The 23,260-nt window shown below is 43.6% G+C and overlaps 1 protein-coding gene across 2 annotated transcripts in view; it reads left to right on the top strand.

Annotated features, from left to right (window-relative positions):
- Positions 1-23,260, top strand: part of Fur2 (furin-like protease 2) — a 1,176,928-nt gene that overhangs the window by 999,316 nt on the left and 154,352 nt on the right. For both annotated transcript variants that reach the window (XM_070083390.1, XM_070083389.1), the window contains exons 6-7: positions 8,563-8,735; positions 17,631-17,761. In XM_070083390.1, coding sequence (XP_069939491.1) covers positions 8,563-8,735; positions 17,631-17,761 — 304 coding nt within the window. The remainder of the gene's footprint in view (positions 1-8,562; positions 8,736-17,630; positions 17,762-23,260) is intronic.

The raw sequence follows: 23,260 nt of genomic DNA, 5'->3' as shown, positions 1-23,260 counted from the left end.
CCACTGAAGCTAGTAATCTGTTGCAGCCACTGAAGCTAGTAGTCTGTTACAGCCACTGAAGCTAGTTGTTGCAGCCACTGAAGCTAGTAATCTGTTACAACCACTGAAGCTAGTAGTCTGTTACAGCCACTGAAGCTAGTTGTTGCAGCCACTGAAGCTAGTAATCTGTTACAACCACTGAAGCTAGTAGTCTGTTACAGCCACTGAAGCTAGTAATCTGTTACAACCACTGAAGCTAGTAATCTGTTGCAGCCACTGAAGCTAGTAGTCTGTTACAGCCACTGAAGCTAGTAATTGTTGCAGCCACTGAAGCTAGTAATCTGTTACAACCACTGAAGCTAGTAGTCTGTTATAGCCGCTGAAGCTAGTAATTGTTACAGCCAATGAAGCTAGTAATCTGTTACAACCACTGAGGCTAGTAATCTGTTGCAACCCCCCCAGTACCACCAATACCACCAGTCCGATGACATTCTTCTTTGCAAATATACAGGGTCTAAAGCCAGCAACGAACAAAATACCTTTCATCCGTGGACTGCTTGCAGAGGCAAATGCTATGTTCGCGGCTTTCACATAGACCCACATAAAGGATCACTTGGACAACGAAATATGAATCCCAGGTTACAACCTATACAGATGCGACAGAGTGAACAGGCAAAAGGGAGGGGGGATGGGAGGTTGGCCTGTATATCGCAGAGTCACTTATTTGTACAGAACTGCTAAATGCCTCAAATTATGTGGCTGAAGTTTTAGCAGTAAAGATCGAGAACCAAAATCTAGTCATTGTGGTAGTATACAAGCCTCCGGATGCAACGTCCCAACAATTCCAGGAACAGCTGTTGAAAATTGACCACTATCTGGAAAATCTTCCAGCTCCTGACCCCAATATCTTGCTTCTGGGGGATTTCAACTTAAGGCACCTAAAATGGAGGAATATAGCAAATAATGTTGTTGCAGTGATAACACCAGGAGGCAGCTCTGACGAGAACTCACACACGAGCTTTTAAATCTCTGCACAAAATTCACCTTGAAACAACAAATGATAGAGCCTACTAGATTGGAGAATACACTGGACCTCATTTTCACTAACAATGATGATCTGATACGAAATGTCACCATATCAGAAACATTATACTCGGATCACAACATAATTAAGGTTCAGACATGTATGCGCGGAGCTGCAGACCGACGAAATGGGATCAGGCACGAAGGAGCCATCACCAAATTCAACGTCAATAACAAGAACATAAAGTGGGACCAAGTAAACCAAGTCCTAAACGATATAAGCTGGGAAGATAGACTAAGCAACACAGACTCCAACTTATGCCTAGAACAGATGAGCTCGGTGGCACTCGATGTATACTCAAGGCTTATTCCTTTAAGAAAAAGGAGGAGTAGATGTAAAATAGAAAGAGACAGGCGCTCCCATTACAGGCGACGGAAAGGAATAACAGAGCGGCTAAAAGAGGCCAATATATCTGCAATGCGTAGGGAGACACTGGTCAGAGAAATAGCAAACATCGAACTAAAGCTAAAGGAATCTTATAGGAGTCAGGAATCACGGGAAGAACTAAAAGCCATCAATGAAATCGAAAGAAACCCAAAGTATTTCTTTTCTTATGCCAAATCAAAGTCGAGAACAACATCCAGTATTAGGTCCCTACTTAAACAATATGGGTCCTACACAGATGACAGCCAGGAAATGAGTGAGGTACTCAAGTTCCAGTATGACTCGGTTTTTAGCAAGCCGCTAACCAGACTGAGAGTCGAAGATCTAAATGAATTTTTTATGAGAGAACCACAGAATTTGGTAAACACAAGCCTATCTGACGTTATTCTGACGCCAAATGACTTCGAACAGGCGATAAATGACATGCCCATGCACTCTGCCCCAGGGCCAGACTCATGGAACTCCGTGTTCGTCAAGAACTGCAAGAAGCTCCTATCACGTGCTTTTAACATCCTATGGAGAGGGAGCATGGACACTGGGGTCGTCCCACAGTTACTAAAAACAATAGACATAGCCCCACTCCACAAAGGGGGCAGGAAAGCAATAGCAAAGAACGACAGACCGATAGCGCTAACATCCCATATCATAAAAATCTTCGAAAGGGTCCTAAGAAGCCGCCACCCATCTAGATACCCATCAGTTACACAACCCAGGGCAACATGGCTTTAGAGCACGTCGCTCCTGCTGGATCACTACGACAAGGTCCTAGATGCAATAGAAGACAAAAATATGCAGGCGTAATATACACAGACTTTGCAAAAGCCTTCGACAAGTATGACCTTGGCGTAATAGCGCACAAAATGCGTGCTAAAGGAATAACAGGAAAAGTTGGTAGATGAATCTATAATTTCCTGACAAATGGAACAAAAGGAGTAGTAGTCAACAGAGTAAAGTCTGAGGCGGCTACGGTGAAAAGCTCTGTTCCGCAAGGCACAGTACTCGCTCCCATCTTGTTCCTCACCCTCATATCTGACATAGACAAGGATGTAAGCCACAGCATCGTGTCTTCCTTTGCAGATGACACCCGAATCTGCATAACAGTGTCTTCCATTGCAGACACTGAAAGACTCCAGGTGGACATGAACCAGATCTTTCAGTGGGCTGCAGAAAACAGTATGAAGTTCAACGATGAGAAATTTCAATTACTCCGATATGGTAAACATGAGGAAATTAAAACTTCATCAGAGTATAAAACAAATTCCAACCACACAATAGAGCGAAAAACTAACGTCAAAGACCTGTATCAGTCGCATCTGCTAGAAAAATGACAGGATGGATAATGAGAACCTTCAAAACTAGGGATGTCAAGACCATGATGACACTCTTCAGGTCGCTTGTTCTATCTAGGCTGGAATATTGCTGCACACTAACAGCACCTTTCAAGGCAGGTGAAATTGCTGACCTAGAAAATGTACAGAGAACCTTCACGGCGCGCATAACGGAGATAAAACACCTAAATTACTGGGAGCGCTTGAAGTTCCTGAACCTGTACTTCCTGGAACGCAGGCGGGAGAGATACATGATTATATACACCTGGAAAATCCTAGAGGGATTAGTACTAAACTTGCACATGAAAATCACTCCCTACGAAAGCAAAAGACTCGGCAGACGATGCAACATCCCCCCAATGAAAAGCACGGTTGTCACTAGCGCGTTAAGAGACAACACAATAAGTGTCAGGGGCCCAAGACTGTTCAACTGCCTCCCAGCATACATAGGGGGGATTACCACTAGACCCCTGGCTGTCTTCAAGCTGGCACTGGACAAGCACCTAAAGTCGGTACCTGACCAGCCAAGCTGTGGTTCGTACGTTGGATTGCGTGCAGTCAGCAGTAACAGCCTGGTTGATCAGACCCTGATCCACCATGAGGCCTGGTCACAGACCGGGCCGCGGGGACGTTGACCCCCGAAACTCTCTCCAGGTAAACTCCAGGTAGGCTAAAGCTAGAAATCTGTTACAACCACTGAAGCTAGTAATCTGTTGCAGCCACTGAAGCTAGTAATCTATTGTAGCCACTAAAGCTGGTAGTCTGTAGTATGTTACAGCCACTGAAGCTGGTAGTCTGTTTCCCTGTTACAGCCACTGAAGCTGGTAGTCTGTTTCCCTGTTACAGCCACTGAAGTTAGTCAACTGTTTCCCTGTCATATTCCATCACGCAGGATGGACTTTGTGCATGACGTAGTGAATTAAACTCAATAAAAGCAATGAAGAGAGAAAGAAATATGACAAAAATTGAACATTAAAAAAAACAAGTTTGGAAACAGTTGTTTATAATGGAGATAACAAGTAGCAAATGATAGAGTAATTGTATCATATGTGGTCTAATGAAGATTTAACCTCAATAATGCATGGAAAAAGTTATTATTAGAGAGGAAGAGTTGAACCTAAGTTTTCCATGTGATGAATGGAGAGTGATGCCGTTCCTGAAGTAGAACCAGGAGGAGACAAGAGTCCACAGTAGCTGATCACACAGTAGCTGATCACACAGTAGCTGATCACACAGTAGCTGATCACACAGTAGCTGATCACACAGTAGCTGATCACACAGTAGCTGATCACACAGTAGCTGATCACACAGTAGCTGATCACACAGTACCTGATCACACAGTACCTGATCACACAGTAGCTGATCACACAGTAGCTGATCACACAGTAGCTGATCGCACAGGTCATCACACAGTAGCTGATCACAAAGTACCTGATCACACAGTACCTGATCACAAAGTACCTGATCACACAGTAGCTGATCACACAGTAGCTGATCACACAGGTCACACAGTAGCTGATCACAAAGTAGCTGATCACACAGTAGCTGATCACACAGGTCATCACACAGTAGCTGATCATAGAGTAGCTGATCACATAGTAGCTCATCACACAGTAGCTCATCACACAGTAGCTCATCACACAGTAGCTCATCACACAGCTCATCACACAGTACCTCATCACACAGGTCATCACACAGTAGCTGATCACACAGTAGCTGATCACACATTAGCTGATCACATAGCTCATCACACAGCTCATCACATAGTAGCTCATCACATAGTAGCTCATCACACAATAGCTGATCACACAGCTGATCACACATTAGCTGATCACATAGCTCATCACACAGCTCATCACATAGTAGCTCATCACACAGCTCATCACACAGCTCATCACACAGTAGCTGATCACACAGCTGATCACACATTAGCTGATCACATAGCTCATCACACAGTAGCTGATCACACAGTAGCTCATCACACAGCTCATCACATAGCTCATCACACAGTAGCTCATCACACAGTAGCTCATCACACAGTAGCTCATCACACAGGTCATCACACAGCTGATCACACAGGTCATCACACAGTAGCTGATCACACAGTAGCTCATCACACAGTAGCTCATCACACAGCTGATCACAGTTGATCACACAATAGCTCGCACAGTAGCTCATCACACAGTAGCTCATCACACAGCTCATCACACAGTAGCTGATCACATAGCTCATCACACAGTAGCTCATCACACAGTAGCTCATCTCACAGTAGCTCATCACATAGCTCATCACAGCTCACACAGCTCATCACACAGGTCATCACACAGTAGCTCATCACACAGTTGATCACACAGTAGCTCGCACAGTAGCTCATCACACAGTAGCTGATCACACAGCTCATCACATAGCTCATCACACAGGTCATCACACAATAGCTGATCACACAGGTCATCACACAGTACAGTAGCTGATCACACAGTAGCTCATCACACAGGTCATCACACAATAGCTGATCACACAGTAGCTGATCACACAGTAGCTCATCACACAGGTCATCACACAGTAGCTGATCACACAGTAGCTCATCACACAGGTCATCACACAATAGCTGATCACACAGGTCATCACACAGTAGCTCATCACACAGTAGCTCATCACACAGCTGATCACAGTTGATCACAGTAGCTCATCACACAGTAGCTGATCACATAGCTCATCACACAGTTGATCACACAGTAGCTCATCACACAGGTCATCACACAGCTCATCACACAGTTGATCACACAGCTCATCACACAGTTCATCACACAGTAGCTGATCACATAGAAGCTCATCACAGTTGATCACACAGTAGCTGATCACATAGCTCATCACACAGTAGCTCATCACACAGGTCATCACACAGTAGCTCATCACACAGTTGATCACACAGTAGCTGATCACACAGTAGCTGATCACACAGTAGCTGGTTACACAGTAGCTCATCACACAGTAGTTCACACAGCAGTTCATCACACAGCTCGTCACACAGTAGCTCATCACACAGTAGCTCATCACACAGCAGTTCATCACACAGTAGTTCATCACACAGTAGTTCATCACACAGTAGTTCATCACACAGTAGTTCATCACACAGTAGCTGATCACACAGTAGTTCATCACACAGCAGTTCATCACACAGTAGTTCATCACACAGTAGTTCATCACACAGTAGTTCATCACACAGTAGTTCATCACACAGTAGTTCATCACACAGTAGTTCATCACACAGTAGCTGATCACACAGTAGTTCATCACACAGCAGTTCATCACACAGTAGTTCATCACACAGTAGTTCATCACACAGTAGTTCATCACACAGTTCATCACACAGCAGTTCATCACACAGTAGTTCATCACACAGTAGTTCATCACACAGTTCATCACACAGTAGTTCATCACACAGTAGTTCATCACACAGTAGTTCATCACACAGTAGTTCATCACACAGTAGTTCATCACACAGTAGCTGATCACACAGTAGTTCATCACACAGTAGCTGATCACACAGTAGTTCATCACACAGCAGTTCATCACACAGTAGTTCATCACACAGTAGTTCATCACACAGTAGTTCACACAGTAGTTCATCACACAGTAGTTCATCACACAGTAGCTGATCACACAGTAGTTCATCACACAGTAGTTCATCACACAGCAGTTCATCACACAGTAGTTCATCACACAGTAGTTCATCACACAGTAGTTCATCACACAGTAGTTCATCACACAGTAGTTCATCACACAGTAGCTGATCACACAGTAGTTCATCACACAGCAGTTCATCACACAGTAGTTCATCACACAGTAGTTCATCACACAGTAGTTCATCACACAGTAGTTCATCACACAGTAGTTCATCACACAGTAGTTCATCACACAGTAGTTCATCACACAGTAGCTGATCACACAGTAGTTCATCACACAGTAGTTCATCACACAGTAGTTCATCACACAGTAGTTCATCACACAGTAGTTCATCACACAGTAGTTCATCACACAGTAGCTGATCACACAGTAGTTCATCACACAGTAGTTCATCACACAGTAGTTCATCACACAGTAGTTCATCACACAGCAGTTCATCACACAGTAGTTCATCACACAGTAGTTCATCACACAGTAGTTCATCACACAGTAGTTCATCACACAGTAGTTCACACAGTAGTTCATCACACAGTAGTTCATCACACAGTAGTTCATCACACAGTAGTTCATCACACAGTTCATCACACAGCAGTTCATCACACAGTAGTTCATCACACAGTAGTTCATCACACAGTAGTTCATCACACAGTAGTTCACACAGCAGTTCATCACACAGTAGTTCATCACACAGTAGTTCATCACACAGTAGTTCATCACACAGTAGTTCATCACACAGTAGTTCATCACACAGTAGTTCATCGCACAGTAGCTGATCACACAGTAGTTCATCACACAGCAGTTCATCACACAGTTCATCACACAGTAGTTCATCACACAGTAGTTCATCACACAGTAGTTCATCACACAGTAGTTCATCACACAGTAGTTCATCACACAGTAGCTGATCACACAGTAGTTCATCACACAGTTCATCACACAGTAGTTCATCACACAGTAGTTCATCACAGTAGTTCATCACACAGTAGTTCACACAGTAGTTCATCTCATGGAGATAAGCAATGTCATGTTATGTACCAAGAGTCCGACACACCTTCATACTAGCGATGCACCCCGGCCCTGACCCGGGCTTGTTTAGTGCTTGCCTTATTAGACAGACTGTTACTGCTGGCAGCCACTGGCCTACATATCCATCACAGCCTGGTTGATCCGGCACTTGGCAGAGGTACATGCCCAGTTTTCTCTTGAAAACTTCTATAATTGTTCTAACAATGTATACAGTCTGGGCTCACGGATGTTGATACAATACTTTCTTATTCTGCCCAAGACGTCCGTTTTTCACTGGGTTTATTTTATATATTTTTCCATATATCTCACTTCAGTACGTTATGGCAGTGTGCGTATATGGAACCAGCCCCTCATGTGTACTTACTGTACATTAAAGTGGTTTATTACTGTATTTTTTTTTAGGTTAACATCATAGGTATTTCGGACATGCAGAATTATTACATTCACATTGGAGATATGACTTGATAAAGCCCACTGTGTGGGCGAAACGTTGTCAATAAAGGATCACATTATACTGCATATGTGTTTATATTTACATTCATATTTTAGCCATGTTTTGTGAAATAAATTTATATGGAGTGCTATGTCCTTCAGCCATTTTTTGCCCAGGATATACAGTGACTTCCAGTTGATCTAGAGTGTCTAATACAATTGCATTGCAAGTTCTTTGAAACGACATACATAAGAAAATTTTGTTTTTTACAGAGATATATAAAGGAACCTGCCAGGGTAGCGTAAAGGGGGACTTACGGGGGTATTCAGTCCCCGAAAAAATCTCTGTTTAGTAAAAATAATAACGCTGCTTCAAAACAAGTCTCCTAACCCCCCCCCCCCCTCCATTCAACCAGACAACAACCCCTATGCTTCACCTTCATCCCCCCTCCCCGGCATAGAAATCTTGGTGCCACCCTTGAAACTGGTTAATATGTTTCACCAGGATTTGGATGCTATTCAGGGACTTTTTTTTATTGTCATTTGTGACTTTAATTTGCCACCTGGAATACTACATTTGTAATCCCTTGGGGTGTCACACCTCTGGTCGCCATGTTTACTGTATTTTGCTGTGTGTTTCAGGTGTGCGGATGTTGGATGGGACGGTAAATGATGCAGTGGAGGCCCGAGCCATCTCACTCAACCCAGACCACATAGACATCTTTTCTGCATCTTGGGGTCCTGAGGATGATGGCAAGACGGTTGATGGCCCAGGGCCCCTGGCCAAGAGAGCCTTCATCAATGGTGTTATCAGGGTACGCTTGCTGAAGCCTTGTATTTGATGTAACATGATATTTCATCCAGATGTATGTATGTACAAATACCAGGTATAATAAGTAGTGTTTAGAGGCACAAACGAGCTGACCTGGAGAAAATGAAACTGAAAGTGGGCAGACAAGGCACAGTACGCCCTCACTTCTCTTTCTCATCACTCAAGAAATCGTAATGACGCGATTGCAAACAAACCACGGTACGGGCGGAGATTGAACTCGCGGTGAGTGAGTCGTAAAACTCCAGACTGACGCGTTAGCCACTAGGCTAGCTGGCTGCAATAAGATTCATCCAACTAGGTATATTCATACACCATAGGAAGGTTAGCATAGGCACCACTGTGACCACAAATACAAATTTTTACAGACGAATCTCCCGCCAGTGTTTCTCTGTCTCATATCCGACATAAACAAGGACAAATCATAGCACTGTATCATAATTTCTGTACTCACCTATTTGTACTCACCTATTTGTGGTTGCAGGGGTCGAGTCACAGCTCCTGGCCCCGCCTCTTCACTGATTGCTACTGGGTTCTCTCTTTCCCTGCTCCATGAGCATTATCAAACCTCGTCTTAAAACTATGTATGTTTCCCGCCTCCACTACGTCACTTTCTAGGCTGTTCCACTGCCTGACAACTCTATGACTGAAGAAATACTTCCTAATATCCCTTTGACTCATCTGAGTCTTCAACTTCCAATTGTGACCCCTTGTTTCTGTGTCCCATCTCTGGAACATCCTGTCTTTGTCCACCTTGTCTATTCCGCGCAGTATTTTATGTCATTATCATGTCTCCCCAGACCCTCCAGTCCTCCAGTGTCGTCAGGCCAATTTCCCTTAACCTTTCTTCGTCGGACAGTTCCCTTAGCTCTGGGACTAGTCTTGTTGCAAACCTTTGCACTTTCTCTAATTTCTTGACGTTCTTGACCAGGTGTGGATTCCAAACTGGTGCTGCATACTCCACTATGGGCCTGATGTCAGTGGTGTACAGTGTCTTGAACGATCCCTTACTGAGGTATCGGAACGCTATCCTTAGGTTTCCCAGACGCCCGTACGCTGCAGCAGTTATCTGATTGATGTGCGCCTCAGGAGACGTGCTCGGTGTTATACTCACGCCAAGGTCCTTTTCCTTGAGTGAAGTTTGCAGTCTTTGGCCACCTAGACTATACTGTGTCTGTGGTCTTCTTTGCCCTTCCCCGATCTTCATGACTTTGCATTTGGCAGGGTTAAATTCAAGGAGCCAGTTGCTGGACCAGGCTTGTAACCTGTCCAGGTGTCTTTGTAGTCCTGCCTGATCCTCGACCGATTTAATTCTCCTCATTAACTTCACATCATCTGCAAACAAGGACACTTCTGAGTCTATCCCTTCCGTTATGTCATTCACATATACCAAAAACAGCACAGGTCCTAGGACTGACCCTTGTGGAACCCTGCTTGTCACAGGCGCCCACTCTGACACCTCGTCATGTACCATGACTCGTTGTTGCCTCCCTGTCATGTATTATCTGATCCATTGTAGTGCCTTAACTGTTATGTGTGCCTGTCCCTCTAGCTTTTGCAGTAACCTCTTTTGAGGAACTGTGTCGAAGACCTTATTGCAGTCCAAGAAAATGCAGTCTATCCACCCCTCTCTCTCTTACTTCTGTCACCTTGTTATAAAACTCCAGTAGGTTTGTGACAGGATTTTCCTTCCCTGAAACCGTGCTGGTTGTCGATTATACACTTGTTTCTTTCCAGGTGTTCCACCTGATAATCTCCATGACTTTGTATACTGTACATGTTAGTGACACAGGTCTGTAGTTTAATGCCTCATGTCTGTCTCCTTTTTTAAAAATTGGGACTGCATTTGCCATCTTCCATACCTCGGTGAGTTGCCCAGTTTCAGTGGATGTGTTGAAGATCTTTGTTAGTTGCACACACAGCATCTCTGCTCCCTCTCTAAGGACCCACGGAGAGATGTCTGGTCCCACTGCCTTTGAGGTATCAAGTTCACATAGCAGCTTCTTCATGTCCTTCTTGTTGGTGTACCTCCCTGTTCTGATTTCCTGGAGTCCTACCATTTTCCACTGCAAATACTTCTTTAAATCGTGTGTTGAGCTCCTCACATACCTCTTGGTCGTTTCTTGTGAACTCCCCATCATCCTTCGTCAGTCTGATTACCTGGTTCTTGACTGTTGTTTTCCTCCTGATGTGGCTATACAACAGCTTCGGGTCAGACTTGACTTTCGATGCTATGTCATTTTCGTATTGTCGCTGAGCCTCCCTTCTTATCTGTGCATATTCATTTCTGGCTCTTCGGCTGATATCTTTGTTTTCCTGGGTCCTTTGTCTTCTGTACCTTTTCCATTCTCTAGTGCACCTAGTTTTTGCCTCCCTACACCTTTGGGTGAACCAAGGACTCGTTCTGGTCTTCCCACTATTTCTGTTTCCATTGGGAACAAACCTCTCTCTCCTCTGCCTCCTTGCATTTTGTTGTCACATAGTCCATTTCTTTTACTGATTTTCCTTCCATTTCTCTCTATCACTGAACGTCTTGCAGGAAGTTCCTCATGCCTGTGTAGTCCCCCCTTTTGCAGTTTGGTTTTTCCCATCCTATTCCTGCTACTCTCTCCACTTGTAGCTCAGCCATGTAGTCAAAGCACAGAACCACATGATCACTAGCTCCTAGGGGCCTTTCATACCTATCCTCGATGTCCGAACTACTCAAGGTGAATACAAGGTCCAGTCTTGCTGAATCATCCTCGCCTCTCTCTCTGGCAGTGTCTCTAACATGTTGATGCATGAGGTTTTCAAGTACCACATCCGTCATCTTGGCTCTCCATGTTTCGGGACTCCCATGGGGCTCCATGTTTTCCCAGTCAATCTCGTTGTGATTGAAATCACCCATGACTAATAACTTTGCTCCCCCCCATGTGAGCTCTTCTGGCCACCTCTGCTAGTGTGTCGACCATTGCTCTGTTGCTCTCGTTGTATTCTTCTCTTGGCCTCTTGCACTTCTGTGGTGGGTTGTACACTGCTGCAATTACCACCTTATGGCCCTCAGACTGGATTGTTCCTACTAAGTAGTCCCTTTCGCCTATGCCATCCATTCCTTCCATTTCCTTAAATCCCCACCGGTTTTTAATGAGCAGTGCAACTCCTCCTCCCCCCCTCCTCCCTCTATCTTTCCTGAGGATTTGATATCCAGATTGCATCTGTTATCATCCTGGTGAGCTTTGTTTCTGTGAGTGCTGTTATGTCTGGGGATGTCTCCTTGATTCTTTCATGCCACTCCTCACACTTATTTGTTATCCCATCTGCATTTGTATACCACACCTTTAACTTCTTTTCTAAAACTGTGGTTTGGGGGGTACACCGGGGTTGGGGAAGTGGGAGTCCTGATAAGGAATTATGGGTGCTTGCTGTGGGGGTGGAGTTTGTAATGAGGTGGGTGGGGGCATTGGATATGGCATGTGTGTTGTGGGTTAGACTGGTTGCATTGGGGTAGTCCTGGTTGGGGGGCTTCTGTAGGTGGTTGTGAGGGAGGCTGTATTTGATCTTCCTCCTGATTCTGGGTTCTCCTGGCCATCTCCATCCTCATCCCTCTTTCCTCCTTTCGTCTTTGTGCCATTTCTCTCAGTTTCTGCCTTTCCTCTCGTGTTCCGTGAGTGGCATCTATTGAGGACACAGAAAACATTCAGGTTGATATGAAGAAAGTCTTTCGGTGGGATATTGTTTTAAGAGGACAAATTTCAGTTATTTTGCAATGGAAAAATTAAGGAAATAGACTGAAATGGAGCACAAGACTAACATAAATTACTGAAAAGAGCGAAAGTTCAGTGCAACGGATTTGGGAACGATAATGTCAGAGGATCTAGCATCCAAGGATTACAGTAATGTTGGTATCGCAGCTGCAAGGAAAATGATAAGCTATATAACTAGAATATTCAGAACAAGAGATGCCAAGTCAATGATGATACTGTAAAAGTTGTTGGTTCTCTCCAAGTTGGAATATTAATGGCTCTCTTTGGGGTAAACGAAATTGGATAACATGAGAATGTACAGAGAACCTTTACTGCTTGTATAAATTCAGTCAAGCACCTGAACTACTGGGAATTGAAGCCCCTTGAAATGTACTTTTTGGAAAGTAGGTAAGAAAGATGCATCATAATCTACAGTTGGAAAATCTTGGCAGGATTAGTTCCAATGCACACCGAAATTACTCCATATGATAGTAAGAGATAGGCAATGCCAAATATCTCCAGTGAGTCAGGGTGCAAAAAGTACAATAAAAGAAAGCTTGGTAAGTTTAAGGAGCCCCAGGCTATTCAGGGTTTCCCCTTCATACATAAGGGCAATTACCCAAAAAACCCCAAGCTGTGTTTAACAAGGAGCTTGATAAGTTCGTCGGATCAGTTCCTGATCAGCCCGACTGTGGTGCATACATTAGCCTGTGTGCAGCTGGCACCAATAGTCTGATCAAACAGGCAAACAGCTGAGAGGCCTGATCTGAGGCTGAGCTACATTAGCAGTGACCACGACTACAGGTAACCTGTCGGTGTATTTCAGCACCACACTGTGGCTCTCTTTGGATGAACACGTCATCAGTGTCTGGTCAAAATGTAGTAATCATCTTGTTTCATTTTGTGTGTGTGTGTGTGTGTGTGTGTGTGTGTGTGTACTCACCTAGTTGTGGTTGCAAGGGTCGAGTCACAGCTCCTGGCCTTGCCTCTTCACTGGTAGTTACTAGGTCACTCTTCCTGTTCCATGAGCTTTATCATACCTCTTTTTAAAGCTATGTATGGATCCTGCCCCCAGTACATCACTTCCCAGACTATTCCACTTCCTGACAACTCTGTGACTGAAGAAATACTTCCTAACATCCCTTTGATTTATCTGAGTCTTCAATTTCCAATTGTGACTCCTTGTTTCTGTGTCCTGTCTCTGATCACCTTGTCAATTCCTCGCAGTATTTTGTATGTCGCTATCATGTCTTCCCTGACCCTCCTGTCCACCAGTGTCGTCAGACCGATTTTCCTAACCTTTCTTCGTAGGACATTCTCCTTAGCTCTGGAACTAGTCGTATTGCAAGCCTTTGCATTTTCTTTAATTTCTTGATGTGCTTGATCAGGTGTGGGTTCCAAACTGGTGCTGCATACTCCAGTATGGGCCTGACGTACACGGTGTACAGAATCTTGAACGATTCCTACTAAGGTATCGGAATGCTATTCTCAGGTTTGCCTGGCGCCCATATGCTGCAGCAGTTATCTGGTTGATGTGCGCCTCAGGAAATGTGCTCGGAATTATACTCACCCCAAGATACTATTCCTTGGATGAGGTTTGCAGTCTTTTGTCACCTAGCCCATACTCTGTAGTCTTCTTTGCCCTTCTCCGATCTTTATGACTTTACATTTGGCAGGGTTAAATTCGAGGAGCCAGTTGTTGGACCAGGCTTGCAGCCTGTCCAGGTCTCTTTGTAGTGCTGCCTAATCCTCATCCGATCTTAAGTCTCCTCATTAGCTTCACATCATCTGCAAACAGGGACACATCTGAGTCTGTCCCTTCCGTCCTGTCATTAACATATACCAAAAATATCACTGGTCCCTGTGGAACCCCGCTCGTCACAGGCGCACACTCTGACACGTACCATGGCACTGTGTGTGTGTGTGTGTGTGTGTGTGTGTGTGTGTGTGTGTGTGTGTGTGTGTGTGTGTGTGTGTGTGTGTGTGTACTCACCTAATTGTGGTTGCAGGGGTCGATACTCAGCTCCTGGTCCCGCCTCTTCACTGAACGCTACTAGGTCCTCTCTATCCCTGCACCATGAGCTTTATCATACCTCGTCTTAAAGCTATGTATGGTTCCTGCCTCTGCTACATCGCTTGCTAGACTATTCCTTTTCCTGACTACTCTATGACTTAAAAAATACTTCCTAACATCCCTTTGACTTATCTGAGTCTTAACTTCCAATTGTGACCCCTTGCTTCTGTGTCCCATCTCTGGAACATTCTATCTCTGTCCACCTTGTCTATTTCACACAGTATTTTGTATGTCGTTATCATGCCTCCTCTAATCCTCCTGTTCTCCAGTGTCGTCAGGCCAATTTCCCTTAATTTTTTTTTTTTGTGTGTGTACTCACCTAGTTGTGGTTGCAGGGTTCAATTCACAGCTTCTGGCCCCGCCTCTTCTCTGGTCACTACTAGGTCACTCTTCCTGTTCCCTGAGCTTTATCATACCTCTTCTTAAAGCTGTATATGGATCCTGCCTCCACTACATCGCTTCCCGGACTATTCCACTGCCTGACAACTCTGTGACTGAAGAAATACTCCCTAACATCCCTTTGACTTATCTGAGTCTTCAATTTCTAATTGTGACTCCTTGTTTCTGTGTCCCATCTCTGGAACATCCTGTCTCCTTCCACCTTGCCGATTCCTCTCAGTATTTTATATTTCGTTATCATATCCCCCCTATCTCTCCTGTCTTCCAGTGTCATCAGGTCGATTTCCCTTAACCTTCCCTTAAGTTCTCCGGGACTAGTCTTGTTGCAAACCTTTGCACTTTCTCTAGTTTCCTTACATGCTTGGCTAGGTGAGGGTTCCAAATGGTACTGCATACTCCAGTATGGGCCTAACGTACAGGGTCCTGAACGATTTCTTATTAAGATGTCAGAATGCTGTTAAGTTTGCTAGGCGCCCATATGCTGCAGCAGTTGTTTGGTTGATATGCGTCTCAGAAGATGTGCCCGGTGTTATACTCACCCCCAGATCCTTTTCCTTGAGTGAGGTTTGTAGTCTTTGGTCCCCTAGACTGTACTGTCTGCGGTCTTCTTTGCTGTACTCTAATCTTCATGACTTTACACTTGGTGGGGATGAACTCCAGGAGCCAGTTGTTGGACCAGGCCTGCAGCCTGTCCAGATCCCTTTGTAGTCCGGCCTGGTCCTCGTCCGATTGAATTGTTCTCATCAACTTCACATCATCTGCGTGCGTACTCACCTGATTGTGGTTGCAGGGGTCGAGACTCAGCTCCTGGCCCCGCCTCTTTACTGATCGCTACTAGGTACTCTCTCTCCCTGCTCCATGAGCTTTATCATACCTCGTTTTAAAGCTATGTATGGTTCCTGCCTCCACTACATCACTTGCTAGACTATTCCACTTCCTGACTGTGTGTGTGTGTACTCACCTACTCACGTAATTGTGGTTGCAGGGGTCGAGACTCAGCTCCTGGCCCCGCCTCTTCACTGAGTGCTACTAGGTCCTCTCCCTGCTCCATGAGCTTCATCATATCTCATTTTAAAGCCATGTATGGTTCCTGCCTCCACTACCTCACTTACTAGGCTATTCCACTTCCTGACTATTCTATGACTGAAGAAATACTTCCTAACATCCCTTTGACTCATCTGGGTCTTCAACTTCCAGTTATGGCCCCTTGTTTCTGTGTCTCCTCTCTGGAACATCCTGTCTCTGCCCACCTTGTCTATTCCATGCAGTATTTCGTATGTGGTTATCATGTCTCCCTTAACTCTCCTGTCCTCCAGTGTCATCAGGCCGATTTCCCTCAACCTTTCTTCGTTGGACATTCCCCTTAGCTCTGGAACTAACCTTGTCGCAAACCTTTGCACTTTCTCTAATTTCTTGACGTGCTTGATCAAGTGTTGGTTCCAAACAGGTGCTGCATACTCCAATATAGGCCTGACGTACACGGTGTACAGTGTCTTGAACGATTCCTTAGTAAGGTATCAGAACGCTATTCTCAGGTTTGCCAGGCACACATACGCTGCAGCAGTTATCTGGTTGATGTGTGCTGCTGGAGACATGCTCAGTGTGATACTCACTCCAAGATCTTTCTCCTTGAACAAGGTTTGCAGTCTTTGGCCACCTAGCCTATACTCTGTCTGCGGTCTTCTTTGCCCCTCCCCGATTATCATGACTGCATTTGGAGGGGTTAAATTCGAGATGCCAGTTGCTGGACCCAGTGTCAAGCCTGTCCAGGTCTCTTTAGAGTCCTACCTGGTCCTCATCTGATTTAATTCTCATTAACTTCACACCATCTGCGAACAGGGACACTTCTGAGTCTAATCCTTCCATCATGTCATTCACATAAACCAGAAATAGCACTGGTCCTTGGACTGACCCCTGTGGGATCCCACACGTCACAGGTGCCCACTGTGATACCTCATCATGTAACATGACTCGTTGTTGCCTCCCTGTCAGGCATTCTCTGATCCATTGCAGCACCCTTCCTGTTATATGTGCCTGATCCTCTAGCTTTTGCACCAATCTCCTGTGATGAACTGTGTCGAAGGCCTTCTTGCAGTCCAAGAAGATGTAATCAACCCACCCCTCTCTCTCGTGTCATCTATTACTTTATCATAAAACTCCAGTAGGTTTGTGACACAGGATTTGCCTTCCATAAAACCGTGCTGGTTGGCGTTTATACTCTTGTTCCGTTTCCAGGTGATCCACCACTCTCCTCTTGTGTGTGTGTGTGTGTGTGTGTGTGTGTGTGTGTGTGTGTGTGTGTGTGTGTACTCACCTAGTTGAGGTTGCAGGGGTCGAGTCCAAGCTCCTGGCCCCGCCTCTTCACTGGTCGCTACTAGGTCACTCTCCCTGAACTGTGAGCTTTATCATACCTCTGCTTAAAGCTGTGTATGGATCCTGCCTCCACTACATCACTTCCCAAACTATTCCACTTCCTGACTACTCTGTGGCTGAAGAAATACTTCCTAACATCCCTTTGACTCATCTGGGTCTTCAACTTCCAGTTATGACGCCTTGTTTCTGTGCCCCCTCTGTGTCCCCTGGTGTGTGTGTGTGTGTGTGTGTGTGTGTGTGTGTGTGCATACACATGAGTGAGCACACACCTCCACAAATATTTTTTATTATAAAACACATATTTTAATTGAAGGGTCGGCATGGAAAGGGCTCCATCTTTGTGTGGGCGTCAGGCAACGGTGGTCGACATACTGACAACTGTAACTGTGATGGCTACACCAACTCCATTTTCACCTTGTCCATCTCCTCAGCATCACAGAGAGGGTAAGCACCAGGGCCTAACCAGGAATCCTGGGGGGAAAGGGTTGAGTTTTGCAGCTTCATGTATCAACTTGGCCTTGTCATATGTTACTGTATGTATGAAAATCCATCAATCAGATTTTGGCAACATCCCATGCTGTCTGGCATAAACTGCCAAGCATTATTTTCTATCTTGTTAAATATGTTGAAAAATATGCCAAGATTGAAAATGTTTGTTATATTACAACTGAGACCATCCTGCACTTCCATTGGCCTTAAGGAATAAGTATTGTACAACTCTTTGCCTTCAAATGAACCTTGTTAAAAACAATAAAACAGCTTTCAAATGAGCGCTTAGATTGTAAAGAAAGTTAGGAACCCTTACTCTAACCTTGTCATACCCTGTGTAAAAAAAAAGAAAGTGTAGAGAGTTCGGTAATGATCCACCCATTTATTGTTGATCCATAGCTCTGGTAACCTTTTTTTTCATATCCTTGTTTTATTACACCTTTCATGACTCATCTTGGACCATCCAGTACATTACATGACCTAAGGGAATGCATGATGAGAATTTTGTAAAGATTAGTTCATTAGTTGTTGTTGCCCTGCCTACAACAGGAGAAACTGGCAACTGTGTGCTGGTCTACACAAACTTCAATGGGAAATGGTTGATGTAATTAGTAAAAATATATATGTAGTGCCGCACTCCATATCACCCTACACAACTAGGTGGTGTGCTCACACAGTATTATATTGAAAAGTAGAACCCTTTATATTTATTTTTATTTTTACTATTTGTTGTAAAAGAGAGGGAATGGTAGAGTAGATAGGCAATCCTGTGTCTAATTCCTGCAAAGCTTTTTCTCTTGAAATATACTGGACTATTGAGTGAGCATTACAGTCAGTACCTTACCTGATACTTAGTTATAGTAGACTCTTGAATAACACACATTTAAACAACACATTTGTACTATGAATTGTTTGTGGCCCAATTTCAGTAGTACAGGAAGATGACCTTATTGCATGTCATAAATTTGGGGAAAAATCTGCAAATGCTTAATGCTGATGAGATGGGATTGTATAGATGCTGTTAATAATTTACACTGGTAAGCACAAGTGCACCTAGATTCTATGCAGCAAAGGATTGCTTCACCTAGCATCTGTGCACTAATGTATCAGGTGATACTAAATGCAGGTAAATGTTTGTTTATCACTTAATCCTCTTCCTGTAGCCAGCTTCAGCTTCTGAAATCTGTGAACCCAAATGTGAGGGTTGTCTTTTTACTACCAAATACGGCATCTTTAACACAACCTGTAGATCAAGGAGTGATTCAAGACAGGTGCAAATACACATAAAAGGAGATGCAGAGACTCCTCACAACAGTGGATAATAATGCTGATGCTGGAGTCCTAGACTTCTGGCATAAATTTAAGAATGCAAATTCAGCATCCAGTATATTGGTTGCATGGAATGAAGTACCTCACTCAGCAATGAATGCAGGCTGGAGAAAATAATGGCCTAGTTTGGTGAATCACAGGTTTTTACCTCATTGGACAGTCAGGTCTGGGAAATTGTGGATCTGGCAAGGAGACTGCCAAGTAGTAGATTTGAAGATTTGAAGGCAGAAGTTCAGTTCCCAGATAGAAGGGAGGGAGATAACAGAGGGTGATGAGGTAGAACCTGCAGAAAAACAGTTAACACAGTTCCATGCTTTTAGTAAAATTTAAAAAATTTTCACAGAAGAACACCACCCACATATTGAGATGCATTGCTGTGAACTGAGTTCTGAAGCAGGTGCTTATAATAATATCTATTTCTACAAGTACATGTTCATGGTATACAGGCCTAGCTGACATCAATGACATACTACTACATAGAAAGCCTTTTGTTATGCAGAGCATTTTGAGCAAATTCGGTCAGTTTTGTCCCAGGATGCGACCCACACCAGTCGATTAACTCCCAGGTACCCATTATTACTAATGGGTTAACATGGACAACTGGTGTAAGGAAACACCGAATGTTTCCACCCTTGCTGGGAATCAAACCTGGAGACCCCTCACCATGTGAAGTGAGAGCTTTTGCCACCAGGCCACGGGTCACCTCATCAAGACCTCCACAAAGTACTGTAGAGTAAAAGATACTAGAAATTCATAACAGAATGTCTGAGAATTTCATGAAGTACAAGTATTTTCTAACATCTCTGTATCAAAATAATCTGAAGGACCAGTGATTCTTGCTACACCAACCCCTTTCACACCTTCCAAGATCATCAATAGGCATCAGTGCTGGATTTAGATGAAGAGAGGTCCTAGGCTATTTCGCTTGTGAGGCCTCTCCCAGTCCTCCACCCTCATAACTAGAGGAAGAAGGAAGTGTGTTTTAAACAAAATTCATTGAAGCCGAGAATGATGATAGGTGTTTGAAACTCTGCAGTTCACAGTTCCTCCTCTAAAAGACATTAGATGTTGTTGTTAAATACCATAGTGATTAAAAAAAAGCATAAAAGTTAAAATTAACACTGAAAAACTTTTGCAGTAACCGAACTTTGTCAACATTTTGTGGAATAAGCATTCTTTAAAATACATATACAGTAGAACCCCGACATCCACTGATTCAGTATCTGTGGTTTCAGTTATCCATGGCTTATTGTGGCTCAAAAATACCTCTTAATTTTGCATAATATTGGCACAAAAGTAGAGAAGCTGGCGGTTGTTCAAGGCCTAGGAGAAGCCATTACTATGTACTATTATCTGTCTAGTTTTACGTAGCTGCTATGTATTAGGATTAGTTTGCCCAGAATCCCCCGGTATGATAGTGGCTTTCTTTGTACAGTGGACCCCTGCATAACGATCACCTCCGAATGCGACCAATTATGTAAGTGTATTTATGTAAGTGCGTTTGTACGTGTATGTTTTGGGGTCTGAAATGGACTAATCTACTTCAAAATATTCCCTATTGGAACAAATTCGGTCAGTACTGGCACCTGAACATACTTCAGGAGTGAAAAAATATCGCTAACCGGGGGTCCACTGTACTTAGCAAACCAAAATTGTAATTACACATTGTAACCTTTACAAAGAAATAAACCTTGATCTTTTATCTTTATCTAAGTGCTTCTCATCAGTGAAAAAGTGATAGTTTTTCACTTATTGTGCATAATTTATCCACTTATATACAGTGGACCCCCGGATTTTGTAGTCATTGGATTTTGTAATATTCGGAAATAGTAACGTTTTTTGTCAAAATATTGGCTCATGATTGTCATTGAGCTCGGAAATGGTAATTCATCCGGAACTTGTCTGCGCGGCCCCACACACCATTTACAGCCAGTGTGCCATTGTTTATTAGCCAGTGACCATCACCCCACGCGTTCATACGATGCATTTTGTATTATTCCATTCTTTTTAGTGCTTGTAGCTGCTATATAAGCCACCATGGGCCCAAAGAAAGCTTCTAGTGCCAGCCCTTTGGTAAAGAAGGTGAGAAGCACTATAGAATTCAAGAAAGACATAATTGCAAAATATGAAAGTGGAGTACGTGTGGCAGAGCTTGGCAGGTTGTATAACAAACCCCATACAACCATCACTTTTGTTGTGTCCAAGAAAAAGGAAATCAAGGAAGCTGTTGTTGCGAAAGGTGCAAATGTGCTTACAAAACAGAGATCGCAAATACTGGAAGATGTGGAGACTTTGTTGTTGGTGTGGATCAACGAGAAACAGTTATCAGGAGATAGTGTTATGCAGTCGATAATATGTGAAAAGGCAGGGCAGTTGCATGCGGATCTTGTAAAGAAAATGCCTGGAACTAGTGCTGATGTTAGTGAATTTAAGGTCAGCAAAGGCTGGTTTGAGAGATTTAAGAAGTGTAGTGGCATAAACAGTGTGGTAAGGCATGGCGAGGCTGCAAGTTCTGACAAATACGTGACTGAAAAATATGTTCAGGAATTCAAGGAGTACATAGAGGTTGAACAATTCAAACCCCAACAAGTGTTCAATTGTGACGAAACAGGCCTCTTTTGGAAGAAAGTGCCAAAGAAGACTTACATCATGCAGGAGGAAAAGGCACTCCCAGGACACAAGCCTATAAAAGACAGGCTGACTCTCATGTTCTGTAGTAATGCTAGTGAGGATTTCAAAGTGAAGCCTTTACTGATGTATCATTCTGAAAATCCCAGAGTGTTCAAGAAAAACAGTGTTACCAAGAGTAAATTGTGTGTGATGTGGAAGGCAAACAGTAAGGCATGGGTCACGAGGGACATTTTCCTTGATTGGTTCAGTGAAGTGTGTTACGTTGTTGTCCCATATACTTTGATAGTATGGTTCTCACTACATGTTCTACTATGGGGGTAACTTTTACATTAAGGCCTTATCAGACTAGGGTAATACTTTCATATTTGATCCTCCTCAGTGTCTCTGAAATCCTTTCTCCAGCCCTCTTCACAGGTTATTTAAACTAATACTATTACAAAAATATATATATTCAGGTAGATATATACAGAATATACAATATACAAAACATAAGCCTGCACACCCCTTAGCTGCTCTCCTAAGACAGCCCACGTGGTGCATCTGAGCAATTTGCCCTTCTTTCTTCTTGACTAATCTCTGGACTAACCAGTGTTTTGACACACCATAGTCACACTGGGTATGATGGCTACAACTTAAGATATAAAACTCACCCCTGGGGGCACACACAATGCCCCAAAAATAAAAAGAAGGACCCAGAGGTCCTACCAGCTTGAAACCACCTAGGAGAGTGAGAGAGAGGGAGGAGCCTAGCTAAGCTCCTCCCACACTCACCAAACAAACAAAAGACTGTTGCCATGCACAATTCTCTAGTTACCACAATAATGTTTCCCATTTCCACACCTTACTTTATGTTTACAAAAGAAATACAACTTTATAAACTACTTATTTAAATGTGTGTGTGTATAGTATAACCTATTATATTGATAAAAACGCTTGACCCAGTTGCCTCTCGGCCTCTAAGAATGATCTGCCCTTAGGACCATTTAAGTGCTGTGTCCCCATCAATTCAGTATAATTAGGTATTCCAGAGTAACTGTTACAGATACATAAATACACGTTGGTCCTATAGCCCCATAACAAAGTGTTTGGCCCCAGTGTGAAGAAATACCCCCTGGAAAATAAATTGGAACTGAAGTGTCTCCTGGTAATGGACAATGCACCTGCTCATCCTCCAGACTTGGAAGAGAAAATGGTGAAGGAGTTTCATTTCATCATAGTGAAGTTCTTGCCCCTTAACCCTTTGACTGTTTTGGTTGTATATATACGTCTTATGAGCCAGTGTTTCAGACGTATATGTACTCAATAATTCTAGCGGCTTCAAATCAAGCAGGAGAAAGCTGGTAGGCCCACATGTGAGAGAATGGGTCTGTGTGGTTAGTGTGCACCACATAAAAAAAAATTTTGCAGCATGCAGTGCATAATGAGAAAAGAAAACTGACCGTTTTTTGGATTAAAACACTGACTTTGAGGTGTAGTTTCATATAGTATTTATCG

The sequence above is a fragment of the Cherax quadricarinatus genome, chromosome 9 (assembly GCF_038502225.1).
Source record: "Cherax quadricarinatus isolate ZL_2023a chromosome 9, ASM3850222v1, whole genome shotgun sequence".
Taxonomy (NCBI): domain Eukaryota; kingdom Metazoa; phylum Arthropoda; class Malacostraca; order Decapoda; family Parastacidae; genus Cherax; species Cherax quadricarinatus.
The sequence above is the reverse complement of the archived record's forward strand: the minus strand, read 5'-3'. Positions and strand labels throughout refer to the sequence as shown.